The sequence below is a fragment of the Pseudorca crassidens genome, chromosome 7 (genome assembly GCF_039906515.1).
Source record: "Pseudorca crassidens isolate mPseCra1 chromosome 7, mPseCra1.hap1, whole genome shotgun sequence".
Lineage (NCBI taxonomy): Eukaryota > Metazoa > Chordata > Mammalia > Artiodactyla > Delphinidae > Pseudorca > Pseudorca crassidens.
Genome location: NC_090302.1, coordinates 105,273,309 through 105,286,217, shown reverse-complemented (window position 1 = coordinate 105,286,217; position 12,909 = coordinate 105,273,309). Strand labels below are relative to the sequence as shown.

General features: G+C 51.1%; 1 protein-coding gene across 3 annotated transcripts in view; it reads left to right on the top strand.

Moving 5' to 3' along the window:
• Nucleotides 1–12,909, top strand: part of SCARA5 (scavenger receptor class A member 5) — a 117,756-nt gene that overhangs the window by 85,880 nt on the left and 18,967 nt on the right. Inside the window, exon 8 of one of the 3 annotated variants that reach the window (XM_067745255.1) lies at nucleotides 1,335–1,778. The exons of the other annotated variants lie outside the window; for them this stretch is intronic. Coding sequence (XP_067601356.1) covers nucleotides 1,335–1,357 — 23 coding nt within the window. The 3' untranslated portion in view covers nucleotides 1,358–1,778. Of the gene's footprint in view, nucleotides 1–1,334; nucleotides 1,779–12,909 lie in introns of those variants that run through there. 3 annotated transcript variants of the gene reach the window in all.

Below are 12,909 nucleotides of genomic sequence, written 5' to 3'. Positions count from 1 at the left end.
CCACAGTCCCCCAGCTAGGTCATGGCCAAATTGGGGCTAGAATACAGAGCTGTTGATTTCTGCTTGATGAGAAGTAAAGGTGTTCGTTTGTTTTTCATTTTTATTGGAGTCTAGTTAATTTACAACGTTGTGTTAGTTTCAGGGGTACAGCAAAGTGAATCAGTTACACATATATGTATATCCACTCTTTTTTAGATTCTTTCCCCATATAGGCCATTACAGAGTATTGAGTTCCCTGTGCTATATACGAGGTAAAGGTTTTTTGTTGTTGTTTGTTTCAGGCAAGGGTGATATCAGTCATTCTGTTAGATGTTTGGCTTTTGAGAGTTTCGCCAGGAAAAAAAAAAAAAGTTACATATACACATCTCAAGACAGAAAGACATTTGTTTTACCCTCATATATGGTCCATTTGCAAGAAAAATAAATAGTATTTTTGCAGCTAAGGGGTGGGTAAAGGATCCAGTCTTGTTTAAGCCCCACAGCGTGAATTTCAAGCAGGATATAAATTCAGATTGTTTAAATACGTTTCCTCAATTTGGTTTCACATGGAAAAAAGTATGCAGAATGACCCAGGGGTAAATTCCAAGCCAGTGCTTGTTGATAGCTATCAGTTGCATCTCAGAAAACTTGAAAAAATGTTTAACACCTTGTGTGTGTTTTCAACACTTAGGGAAGTAGGTTTGTGTGTGTTTGGCGGGGAGGGGAACCAGTGGGCACCCCAGCATGCAGTATAAGCTCAAAATAAATGATCAGGATGGTGGTTTCTAGACAGGTTTTTTTTTTTTTTTCCCATTGCTACTGAGATGTCTCTACCTCTGTTTTAACAGGTACTCATTTTGGGGGAGGGGGTTGCGCTGCGTGGCATGCAGGATCTTAATTACCCGACACGAGAGATCGAACTCGTGCCCCCTGCAGTGGAAGCGTGGAGTCCTAACCACTGGACTGCCACGAAATTCCTTCTATCTCTGTTTGAGAATAAGGGAGGCAAAGACAGTCCTTTGGAGTCCGTGAATTCCCTTCCGCCCATCCCTGTCCCTAGAACTGGCGGCACTGGGTGCCCCAGGGGACCTGTTTGAGCACCAGAAGATAGCATTCTTTCAGGCCTGAGAGACAGAGCTACTGGACCTTTTATGTATAATTATATTTCTTTATTAACTCAACTGCGTGTACATCTTATTCCTTATACAACTTTAATGCCCCAGCAACAACATGGTTTAAAAGTAAACCACACTTCCAAGAAAAGCTAAGCGCTCACACAAGACTTCAAACCAGCTTGTACCTGGTACTCCGGGGAGTAAAAGTTGCTGTGCCTGATATTTCACTTACTTCTCCAGTCCTTCCTATTCAGGAGGCATGATGATGGCCCTGTTCGAGAGATCAGGAGGCTGAGGGTAGAGGATAAGGAACCCGCCCAGAGCCACCGGCGTTCATCAGGGGCAGAGCCAGGATGCAGATCCGGTCTGTCCACGCTGGAGCCTACCTCCAGTCCTGCTACCATCCTGGATTATCTTTTACTCTTTTATTCTCTCTGGCCTTTGACGTGGGCGTCAGCATGGGGTCCTCATGGGCCACCATCCTTAGTGGGTTTAATATGAAAGCGCTAATGTCTTCCTTAGCAATGCTCCCTTTTTTTAAATTTATTTTTTAATTGCAGTATAGTTGATATAAAACATATAAGTTATAGGTGTACAACAAAGCAATTCATAATGTTTAAAGGTTATCCCCCATTTACAGTGATCACAAAAGATTGGCTCTGTTCCCCGTGCTGTACAATACATCCCTGTAGCCCCTTTTTTTAATATATATAAATTTATTTATTTATTTTTGGCTGCGTTGGGTCTTCGTTGCTGCACGCGGGCTTTCTCTAGTTGCGGCGAGCGGGGGCTGCTCTTTGTTGAGTTGCGCGGGCCTCTCATTGCGGTGGCTTCTCTCGTTGTGGAGCATGGGCTCTAGGCGCGTGGGCTTCAGTAGTTGTGGCTCGCGGGCTGAGTAGCTGTGGCTTGCGGGCTCTAGAGCGCAGGCTCAGTAGTTGTGGCGCATGGGCTTAGTTGCTCCACGGCGTGTGGGATCTTCCCGGACCAGAGCTCGAACCCATGTCCCCTGCATTGGCAGGTGGATTCTCAACCACTGTGCCACCAGGGAAGCCCCCTGTAGCCCATTTTATACCTAATACCTTTTCATCCTCTATCCGTGTGTTGCCTCTCCCCCTTCCCTCTCCCCACTGACAACCACTAGTTTGTTCTCTATATCATTGAGACTGCTTCTTGTTTGTTATATTCACTCGTTTGCTGTATTTTTTAGATGCTCTGTTACTTTTAAGAGACTTTTCCCCGTCTCAGAGTTCGCTCTCCCTTTCACCAAACCTTAACTGCCTCCCCTGCCTTGGTGGCTCTGGGATAGGCCAGACTAAAGTTTTCACACCGGGGATGGGGGTCTCTGCCTCTGCCAGTGAAGCCTCCCCCCTCGTGGGCGTTTCGCATTCTTCGTGACTAGGCGATTGTGCCTTCCTTCGTCCCTTCTTTTATCCTCACATAGCGAATCTCTGACAGATGCAAACATCACAGGGTGGGTGGACATGGAAAAGTGGTTTTTAAATGTTTCTCCCCCTACGCTTATGTCTGGTGACTGAAAATACACAGACACACAAGACTCACTGAGAAAAATTGTCCCACAGCAAACACTGTCTCCTGTGCTGGCTGGAGCAGAGTGGGGGACACCCCAGAGGGAGAAATGAGCACAAGGATGTGGAAAATGGGGAACACTGGGCACCAGATGGAAGCTGAGCAGGCAGGGCCTGAAGCCCGCGGATCAGAAACTGGGCCGGCACAGCGCGGAGCTGGCTGTGGAAGGGGGCCAAGGCAAGAGAAGGTGAGGGGGCCGCCCTCACTTTTGTCATAGAGAAAAGGTACATGTGTGGCAGGAAGGAAACGTTTAGGCGAGAGAGCGTCGGTTATTCACTTATTTAGCAAACATTCTTGGAGGCTTCGCTGGAGATCAGGCTGTGGCTGAAGGCTGGGGAGCCCAGATGAGGAAGGCCTGGCCTCACCTTGAGGAGCTCCCAGGCTGGCAGGTGACAATCCTAAGAGAGCATGGTGAGGGTTTTAGGAGGCGAATACACAAAGGGAGTCACTCAATGAGGTGTCTTTGACCCAAGTCTTGACGGGCAAGTAGGTGTCCAGCCGGTGCCTGGAGAAGGTAAAGAAATTCCAGGGAAAGAGAACTGCGCGTGAAACGGCAGAGCACTGTCTGATAAACCCGAAGCGTTTGGTAGAGCAGAGGTTTGCGGAGCAAGAAACAAAAACTAAGGCCAGAGGGGTATTCAGGGATCTGTGCGCAGGAATGCAGGCTTGGTCTCTGGGCGACCCGGAGGGGCTCTAAGCAGGGTGTGACATGGCAACAGTGGGAGGTGACCGGCCAAGCGGAGAACCAGACTAGAGCCAGGACCCAGGCCGTGACAGTGGAGCCCCAGGCATCCCTGATGGCCCTCAGCCCCTCAGCCAAAGCCGGCACCTGGCCGGCTGGCCCTTCCCCCGACGGGAAGGTCCTCGTTCAGGGCCGGGCTCCCCCGCTGCCTCTCCGCCTGCTCTTGGTTGAGCTGCTCTGCTTTGAGAAAGACCTGTTTTTCAGAAACCCCCGTTTCCTGAGAAGAAGAGGGGACGGGCGGGCTGTGGGGCAGCAGTGCTGAGATCCGAGTCCCCTCCAGACCCGGCCGTGTGGCCCTGAGGCCGCTCGCTGAGCCTCTGCAGCCACAATTTCCTCTTTTCTCTCCCGTTCTGTGCGAAGGATGGGATCGGGCCCCGCTTTGCCAAGAGCCTACCTTAAGCCTTCCAAAAACCAATCCAGTGACGTTTCCTGAAAGCTTCCTAGTGACCCCTTCCAGGAGAGCTTCAAATCGCTCTGCCCAGAAAGCAGCTCAGTTCCGTTGGGTTCTATGGCTTCAAATAGATCCAGGAAGGCCTGGAAAAACACAAGGGCTGGCTCCTTTAAGAAGCCAGGGGGCGAAGTGGGAGAATGTGGTAGGGGAGGTGTGCTGTCTAAGATCCACGGACACTCCCGGCTTGTAAAACGGAGAGAGAAGAGCTGCAGCTTGGGCCCCGGAGCAACACAGCCCCCTTGGAGAATCCACGCTGTCCCCGAGTAGCAGAGGATGCCAGGAGGTCCTTAACAGGCCCGCTAGTATTTGTACTCTAGATACATAGATGCTGAGTGAACAGACGCAGGAGCCCGCCGAGGGCTAGGGGGAGAAAAATGAACAAGCCAGTGTTTGGCGTTTATGTCAGAAGTGAGTGTCCAAGCGCTGGAGCGGCACAGCTGGAGTCTGCTGCTTTTAACTGTTAGGCTGGTGGGAATAACTCTTGTAGGTGGAGGTAACCAGTCTGTCCCCTAAGCACCTGTCCTTTTTATGATGAGTGATCCAGGGAGCGTGTCAGCACCGTCTGCGCGTCTTGCATGCCCCACGCTCAGCTGGCACTGCTCAGCCCATCCCCCCGGGAACCCGCAGGACCACAACATCCTCGACTCCCTGGCCAACAGGCGTCGGTTTCTGGGATCTGCCCTAAAGAAAACTTGTAGGAATACGAACCTCAGATCGAGGGTGAGAGAGGCATTTTCTACAAAAACAACGCCTTGGAACCACTGAAGAATTGAAGTTTTGGCCTTTGATGTGGGTTTTGTACGAGGAAAGTTTTGAGACGTACGTTAAAACCAGGAATGATTGAACTGTTTATTGAGAAAGCAACTCAACCGGCTCAGGAATTGTTTGTAATCCCCGTGACCCTGCACTCACTCGTTTTAGGTTGGGTGGTAAACGTGCTGCAGGCACTAGATTAAATCCAGGAGGTCCCCGCTGCCGTGTCTTTTTGATGTAACTGGATCAGAGTTAGCTGCTACGGCATTAACTTCATGGCCCCACTTCCTCTCGAGTCCTTTGCCCGTCGAAAAGCCCCTCGGGGTGTACTTGGAAACAGTGGTCTAGATGGACTTACTTCCCCTAGCTGGATTTCAGCCGCTCTTCTAAAGAGTGCCATTGTGGAATTCGGATGGAACAAAGAGTAGGCAAAGCCTGTGGACGTCCCGGGAGGTCTTGTGGATGCTATGGTCGGGGGAGCTCACGGCTGATGCTTCACCGACTCAAAGGCTGGGCCAGTCCTTTGCTGCAGTGGCCGGCACCATCCTTGGGAATTATACTGAGCTCAGTACTATTTACTGAGAACTGACCATCCCGGTCCCTGAGCTCCTTATATTTCAGAACTCTTTAAAGTATGTGTCATTATCCCATTCAAACAGACGAGGAAACTACTCTGAGAGGTTAAATTACTTGCCCAAGGTCAGAGAGCTAGAAAGTGGTGGACCCAGTATACAAGCAGGTATGTCTTCAAGGGTTTAGAATATGCAGATGGGGAAGCATCCCAGCCAGGGGTCTCAGACCTTGAACTTGGAAGAGAGCAGTACCAAGAGGGAGGAAACAGGGAAGGGCGGGGACACGGTGAACGAAGCCAAAGGGTGTGAAAGAGCCTTCTTAGGAAAGGCCGCTAGTCTTGGTCATGAGCCCTAGAGCTAAGGCAATGGTCCATGAAGCCTTTAGAGGGATGCTCTGTAAACATCAGCACTTCCTCTCAGCTCTACCCGTGACAAAATGAGAGTTCAGGATCGTGGCCTTTCTCCCGGCTCTACAGCATTTCTTTCTAGTCCTAAAGGCCTGTTGACCCCCTATGACCCCTCCCTGCCCTTTGAGAGGCCCAGGAGCAAAAGCAAGGCAAAGGACTCACCTCTCTACCCAGGCCGCCCAGAAAATTCCTACAAATCCAGCTCCAAGCAGAGCTTCTGGGCATTAGCGACATCCTCCCACTGGGATGGGGTGAGCCTCTGCTTCAGGACTGGGCAGGGAAAGTGCTTCGTTTATTATTCGATCAGACACATTTTCATTGAACACCTGCTAGGAGCCAGGCGACCGCGGCTAGGGCATTAGAGGAACAAAGTCAGCCAAGACAAACTCCTGGCTTCCGAGGAATATGCATGGGGAGACCAGTGGGAGAGTCAACAGTTAAGAAAAAAATCCAGCATAAAAAGTACAGTGATAATTGGGAGATACTTCTGCTATTCCTTCTGTCCAGTAAAGTCCCGAGTACCCCCATGTGACCCCCAATGAAAGACACAGCACAGTGGCCTGTGGGGCTGGAGACCCAGATGTGGCCACTTTATCCTGTGACCTTAAGAAAGTCACTTTCCTTCTCTGAGTCTCCGCTTTCTCATCTGTAAAATGGGTATCACACCCACCACCCTAGAGGAGGACTGCCAAGATCAAAAAAGACCGGCTAACAAAAGTTCTTTGAAGAGGCATAAATCACCACATTTAGAGCGGATTGCCATTAGGAAATAGTATTTTATAAAGTGCACCCGCAGGCCTGACCACATTTTAAAAGCGATGCCCTCCAGCATCGCTTTTCCTGCCTGACCGGAAATTCCTTAGGCTTGTGGGATGACTCCTGTCCTTCCCATGCAGACCACATTTCCTGTGGATGTCAGGGGAAAGAGCAGTGCCCCGTCTAGGCAGGCACAGAGCCCTTGCGCTGCAGGCTGGCTGGGGGCATGGGGAGTTCTTTCTTCACAGGAGAAGAAAAGTTCAACTTCCTTAAAGGGCAGCTGGTCTAGATTATCACCAGGTCTCTACTCTGCAGCTGCAGAGAATCAGAGCCTATTTTCCCAGCCCCATGTGTTTATTTCTATTCTCCACAACCTCCTTTCTTTCGACTTGTTTTGCTTTGGCAGGGCTTAGAAGGCAGGATAAATACACCTAAAGGAGCTATGAGGTTTCAGTATTATGCTGGGTTCCTCCCCCTCTCTTCTCTTGAGAAGCAAAGTTCCCTGGGCTTTTGGGCCCTCCTGATGTACAACCAAGCAGGTTCTGGGGTCTTTAGGGATCAGTTCTGTTCCTAGAGCCCCTCAACCGTTCGTTCATCCACTCATTTAGTACCGTTTGTTGATGGCAATGTGCTAGGTCTCTGCCTGCAAGTGGGACTGCGACTGGGAGCCACAAGGATGCTGAATGCTGGCACTTCCTGGGAGCTTCCAGTGGTGGGGCATGCGGGCTGGCCAAGGGAGCGGCGCTGAACTATTTCTCATCTGTGGGAAGCGCATGTGGGGGCCACAGGTCAGGGAGGCCCTCCTGGAGGAGGTGACCTGACTACTGTGAAGTTGTGTAGCCCAGGCTTGATCCCAGATCCATCCTCTCCCACAGTGCTTCTAGCCCTGGCTGGGCATTTCCACTAGCTGCCAACTGTTCAAAAATGTCCCTCCCCCGATTCCCCGCTGGTAGATTTTGAAGCACCCCGGTGATTCTTACATGAAGCCCAGAGCCAAGAACCACTGCTTTAAGTCCCAGGCTCTTTCCCTTACTCCTAAAGACACGAATTCCTACAGACCCAGGGGGCTGCTGGGAGATAGATGAAAGGTACTTTACGTATGGCGTGGGCTGTTATTAAATATTCGTCTGAAGTGTTCAGCCTGACAGTTGGCTCTGTGGTTTGCAAATGAAAGGCCTTTGCTCTCCCTGGCTCCACCTCAGAGCAGCTGTGTGACCTTAGGCAAGTTATTTGCCTTCTGTGGGCCCATTTCTCCTCTGTTAAGTGAGGGTCGTAATGCCTAACTCATGGAGCTATTGTGAACAGTAAATGAGCGAGGGTGGGCCTGAGAACTCTGCACGGGGCCTGACATGTCGTGGGGACTGAGTGTACGTGAGTTCCCTTCACCGTCCACCCTTGACTTGAAATCTCTCCCGGGCGGCACCCAGGACCTGCCTTTGTTGTGCTAGGTTTGGAGCGGCTCTGAGCCAGGTGCAGACAAGCCCCATAGGCAGTGGGTAGTTCTAAGGCTGCCCCAGCCCTGGAAACCAGTTCCGAGATGGTAGCTACTGGTCGTTAAGCTGTCCTCCCGGACCCACTGAGAGGCTGAATAATGCAGCCACTCCCTCGGCTGTGCTCCCACCAGATGCTGGAGAAAGAGGAAGATATTCTGCATCTCGCCCCCCAATTAGAACCCTGAAACCCAAAGCAAATAGAGTAAAATTAGGTAGGAAGTAATTGGATGAAAAAAACACTGGAGCCCTCCAGAGAGGCCAGCGCCCTGTGAGTGAAACCAGATGTTGGTTTTAAAATCCTGGAATGGATTCCCAAGAGATACTGTCAAGTTCCCTTCCATCCCCAGAGGCAGAATGAGCAGCTGTCAGGCCTGGTACAGAGTGGAGAGGAATCCTGTGTTTGAAGTGGGAGGGGGGATTCAAGGCCAACATCCAGCGTCCCTTCCAGCTCTGGGGCTCAGGCATTCAACGCCAAAGCAGGGGAATCTGGAGCAGACCCAGCCTGCTTTGTCTAAGACCTTGCTTTTCCTACATCTACATTTACAAGGCAAAGAGAGCAAAGCTATTTGTTTTTTTGAAAAGAATCCCCACATGTTAGATATGTGCTGGGAGCCCCAGAGTGGCCTCAGCCCTGGCTTCACATTCCTGGACCATTCCGGAGTGGCCTTGCTTAACGAATCACATCCAGCTTGCATTAGTGAGCAGAAACTTGCTGACAGCAGGAGCCAGTCTTCTGCTGCCGCCCCTGTCCCCCTCCCCTAATATGCTAAGAAGCCAGGAACTGAGCCCTGGGGAGAGCAGAGGAAGTTAGGAGGAGATTAATCCAATTGGAGGGATGAGCCCCCCCCCCCCCCCCGCCCTTGCTCCCGCTCCCCAGGCAGCAGGCTGGCTTTGCAATGAGACTTTCAAGGATACACCCCTGACGGGGCTACTGGTATCCGAGCCAAACTCAGCAACTCATGAAGACGTCTCAGAGCTGACGCACATGTTTCTGGGCGAAGTGCTGGCTGACCGGGGTTGGAGCTCACAGTAATGGGTGCCCGTGGTGTGCCAAGTCTTTGACATGTGCGACTGCTCCCAACCATCACCATTTTACCCATTTTAAGAAGAGGGTAAGTGTAGAGAGGTCCTATCTGGTTGTATAGTGGAGCCAGGATTTAGACCCTGTTCCTAGTCCAGAGCCAGCCTCATTCCCCTCTCCCCTGGTGCCTCCCACAGGGATCCCCACCACCATGTTTTCCTCCATCCGAATTCCCCAATCCACCGAGCGCAGAAGAGGCAAGTAACTAAGCAGCTTTCCGATGGGTGTGTGGGATTCACAGGTGCTCTCTTTGGGCACTTTTGGTAGCAAGGACCAGAGACTCACTGGGTCACTTCACGTAATGGGGTCATATGGTAAGGACACCTGGGAGGACTTTGGAAGACTGGGTCTCATAATACAAGTGGGCCTTGCAGAGCCTGGAAGGGGAAGTTCTTTCAGAATCCCAGGCAGTTCTGGGGGCTTCAGGACTGGGGTTCGTGTCTTCACTCTGGTGTCTCATGTCCAGCACAGCTTGTTAATTCCACTGTCCCTGCCTCTTTTTGCTTCTGCTGCTTCTCAGCTCTCTGCATATTCCCCCCACTCAGCTTCCTGAGAGGGTCTGGGTGATCCTGCTACATCATTCTAGTGGTTTGGACCGAACTCCTGAGCCAGACCCATCCATCACTCATGGCCTTACACATGGGAAAGGAAGTGCCCATGGGCTGTGAGCATGGCATACATGTTGACTAGCTAATGCCAGTCTCATCACACCTGATGTCAAAGATAAGCAAAGCTGGGTGCTAAAGTGGTCAGGACAGATCTTAATCAGTAATATACTATATGTAGTGGGGCAAAGAGGTCAAGGGGAATTGAGTTCAACTTTGATTCCTACAGAGGTGACTGGGCATTTTCATGGGAGAGTGAGGGAGTGAGGGGTGAGTGGGGACTCAGTGGAGTCAGGGACGTGAAAAATTACTAAAAGCAGGAAGGGGTTGGTCCCTGAGAAACCCATCTGGGTTGCTAACTGGGACTGATTCAAGTTAAGCCCCTCCCCTCCCACAGAGGCTGGGAGACAGGGCGCTGACTTCAGATGGTGGCTGGAACAAACAGTAAATTCCTTTAGCAGCCTTGAGGGTTCTCAGAGGCACTTTAAGGGGGGGCTAGGGTCATCCTAGGGATGCAGCTTGGAGCTGTTAGAAACTGTGGGTTTGGTCAAGGAGAGGGTCTTTGTCACTGATCCCCTCAAGCACCCTGGGAAGTGAGTGTGACAGGTGAAGAAAGGAGGAGAAGAGAGTGTCCTAGTGCCTCTAAGGCTTAAGAAGAACGCTGGCAGCGTGCCCTGCCTGGCCCCTGCCAGTGCCCTCCTCCTGGCTCACCGCCCTCCTGCCTACCCCACACTGCCCACCCCAGATCCCCTCTGGTGGCACTTAGCAGGGGCAGTTTGGAATTGCCTTGTAGCATTTTTGTGTCCAGAGAAGAAGCAGGTTCCAACCCTCTGTGTCCCCATGACTGGGTCAATCCATGTTTAGAAATCAACCAGTAACAGGGAGTCTAGAATGATCTACAGAAAAGCAGCACAAATAGATAGAACCCAGGGTCAGTGCCCCCCGTCACGGTCTTCATTCTGGTGTGGTGGGCTCAGTGGGTAGACACCGCACCCATTCTGAACAGCCAGGCACCTAGAACCAGAGAGATACAGGAACCATGCGGTACTCAGCTGGGGATTCTGACCGGATCCCCTGACAAAGTCACGTATCCATCCACTCATCTGCCCTTCATCCCACCTAGTCATCAGACATTGACTTAGCTTTTTCAGCCGGCCAAGCATCATGTTAAGTATTGAGGGTACTGAAAATGCCAATGCCAGTGAAGGAGCAGTGGTCTAGAAAGAGAGGCATCTGGCATCCCAGCTCTGAACATCAGTTTCCTCATCTCTAGATGAGGGGTTTGGACTGGGAAGTCCCTGAGGTCTCTACCAGCTCTGACGTTCTGTGGTTTTATCCATTTTAGGCTGTTAGTTCACTGGAGTGCCTCAAGGGTAGACAATACTTATCTGTCCTTGCATCCTCAGCACCTAGTACAATTCTGGAATATCGTAGGGATTCCATAAGTGCGTCTGGATGGATAAGTAAATGAGTAACTGAAAAAAGAAATACATACGTTGTATAGAGAATTAACAAAGGTAATGCATATTCAGTCCCTCACGTCTGTGCACAGGAAGTACAATCACATTGGATGTCAGTGGAATATTATCACTTCTCTCGAAAGCTAAGACAGGTTTATCCTTTCCCCAGCTGGAAACAGCGACATCTTCATTTTCATCTACAAACTCAGCAGTAGCTGTGCTTCACGAGGGTATTCCTGCCATCTTGGAACTCCCGGAAGACTTAGGAGAAGCCAAATTGTTTCTGTGCATTTAGGGTAGAAGTATTACTATTCAAGGGTTAAAGTCATTTGTTTTTAAGGGGACTCCTCCATCCAAAGACATCTTGCATCAAAGTCGTGAAGCCGACTTAGTGGACCCCAGCCCAGAGGTCCCATGAAGAATGAAGGACTCAGGGAATTCTCTGGTGGTCCAGTGGTTAGGACTTGGTGCTTCACTGCTGTGGCCCAGGTTCAATCCCTGGTCAGGGAACTAAGATCCCACAAGCCACGCAACGTGGCCAAAAAAAAAAGAATGAAGGACTTGGAGAGAAAGGAAGATATGGATGGAGAACTGGTTCTAATGTGAAGTCTCAAGTTCAGTCCCAGCTCTTCTACTGCTGACTGTGGGATGACCTTAGGCAAACACAGCACCTCTCTGGGCCTCTGTTCCCTTGTGTATCACATGAAGAGTTTGGGTTATGATGGTCTCCAAGTCTCTGCCAGCTGGGAAATTCTAGGCTTCTCCATCATTTGTGATGGTTAGAAAAGCCCAGGGACTTCCCTGGCGGTCCAGTGATTAAGACTCTGTGCTTCCACTGCAGTGGGCATGGGTTCAATCCCTGGTCAGGGAACTACTAAGATCCCGCAAGCCACGCGGTGCAGCAAAAAAGGAAAAAGAAAAGCCTAAAGACTGTGTGACGATTACCTAAAAGTAACTCCACGCACCAAATGATGGTGACATCTGTAGCCTACAACTGCGCGTGAGGAAGTTGTTGCTAGAGATATCTCCAGAAAATGCAAAGCTCCTTCACCCAGACACAATGTCTTGTTCTTCTCTACCATCTGACCTCTTCTGTGCCTCAGCCCCACCCTCTTTACTGAGGGGCCGGGTCAGGACTGGAGCAGACCTGCGATCCTGCTGCAGGAGGGTGGATGAGGGTCTCATGGTCGGTCCCAGGAGTGGCCTGGGTAATGGGCAGGGTCAGCAGAGCAGGTCAGGGAATGAGGAGGTGGCTTCTGGGGTCTGGCCTTGCAGCTAGGCGGGAAGCTCCAAGCAGGGATTAGAGCCACTGATGCTCTGGGAAACCTGTTGGTGAGGTGACTGAACCCTCTGATCTGGGAGAGAGCAAGGAGGCTACCCAGCTGGAAAGGACCAGTCTCCTGCCCTGAGTTCCATGCATCAGCTTCCTCCTCTGTTAGTTACAGTGATGCTGCTCGTCGAGGCTTTGGTGGAAGGGACTCCTCTCTGCTTCTCTGTAGAAAAAGGGAGAACCTCTGACCCCAAATCTGGGGCAGCAGGGAAAAAAGAACATCGGGGAGTCCCTGCTATAGGAGGTATGAGGAAAAACTCGTGCCCAGGACTTAGTGGGCTAGGACTTGGGACAAGCTATCAAGTCAGGAAACCCTCCGCTTATCCTCCAGGTGTTCGGTGGGGAACAGCCCACCCTTCAGCTTGGGTCTCCCAGACCAGAGATGGAACGCGGGCAGGGCTCTTCCTGCAGAGAGCAGGGTGTGGGCCAGCCTGGCGGTCGCTACTGTCCTCTCCACTTACAGACCGTAGGCACGTGTCCAGGTAGATTCCAGTCTGCAGAGTAGGGACCCCATAACAAGAGAAAGAGTTTGATATTCTCTTCACTCAGGGGGTTCCCTTTACGAATCAAACTCAGAT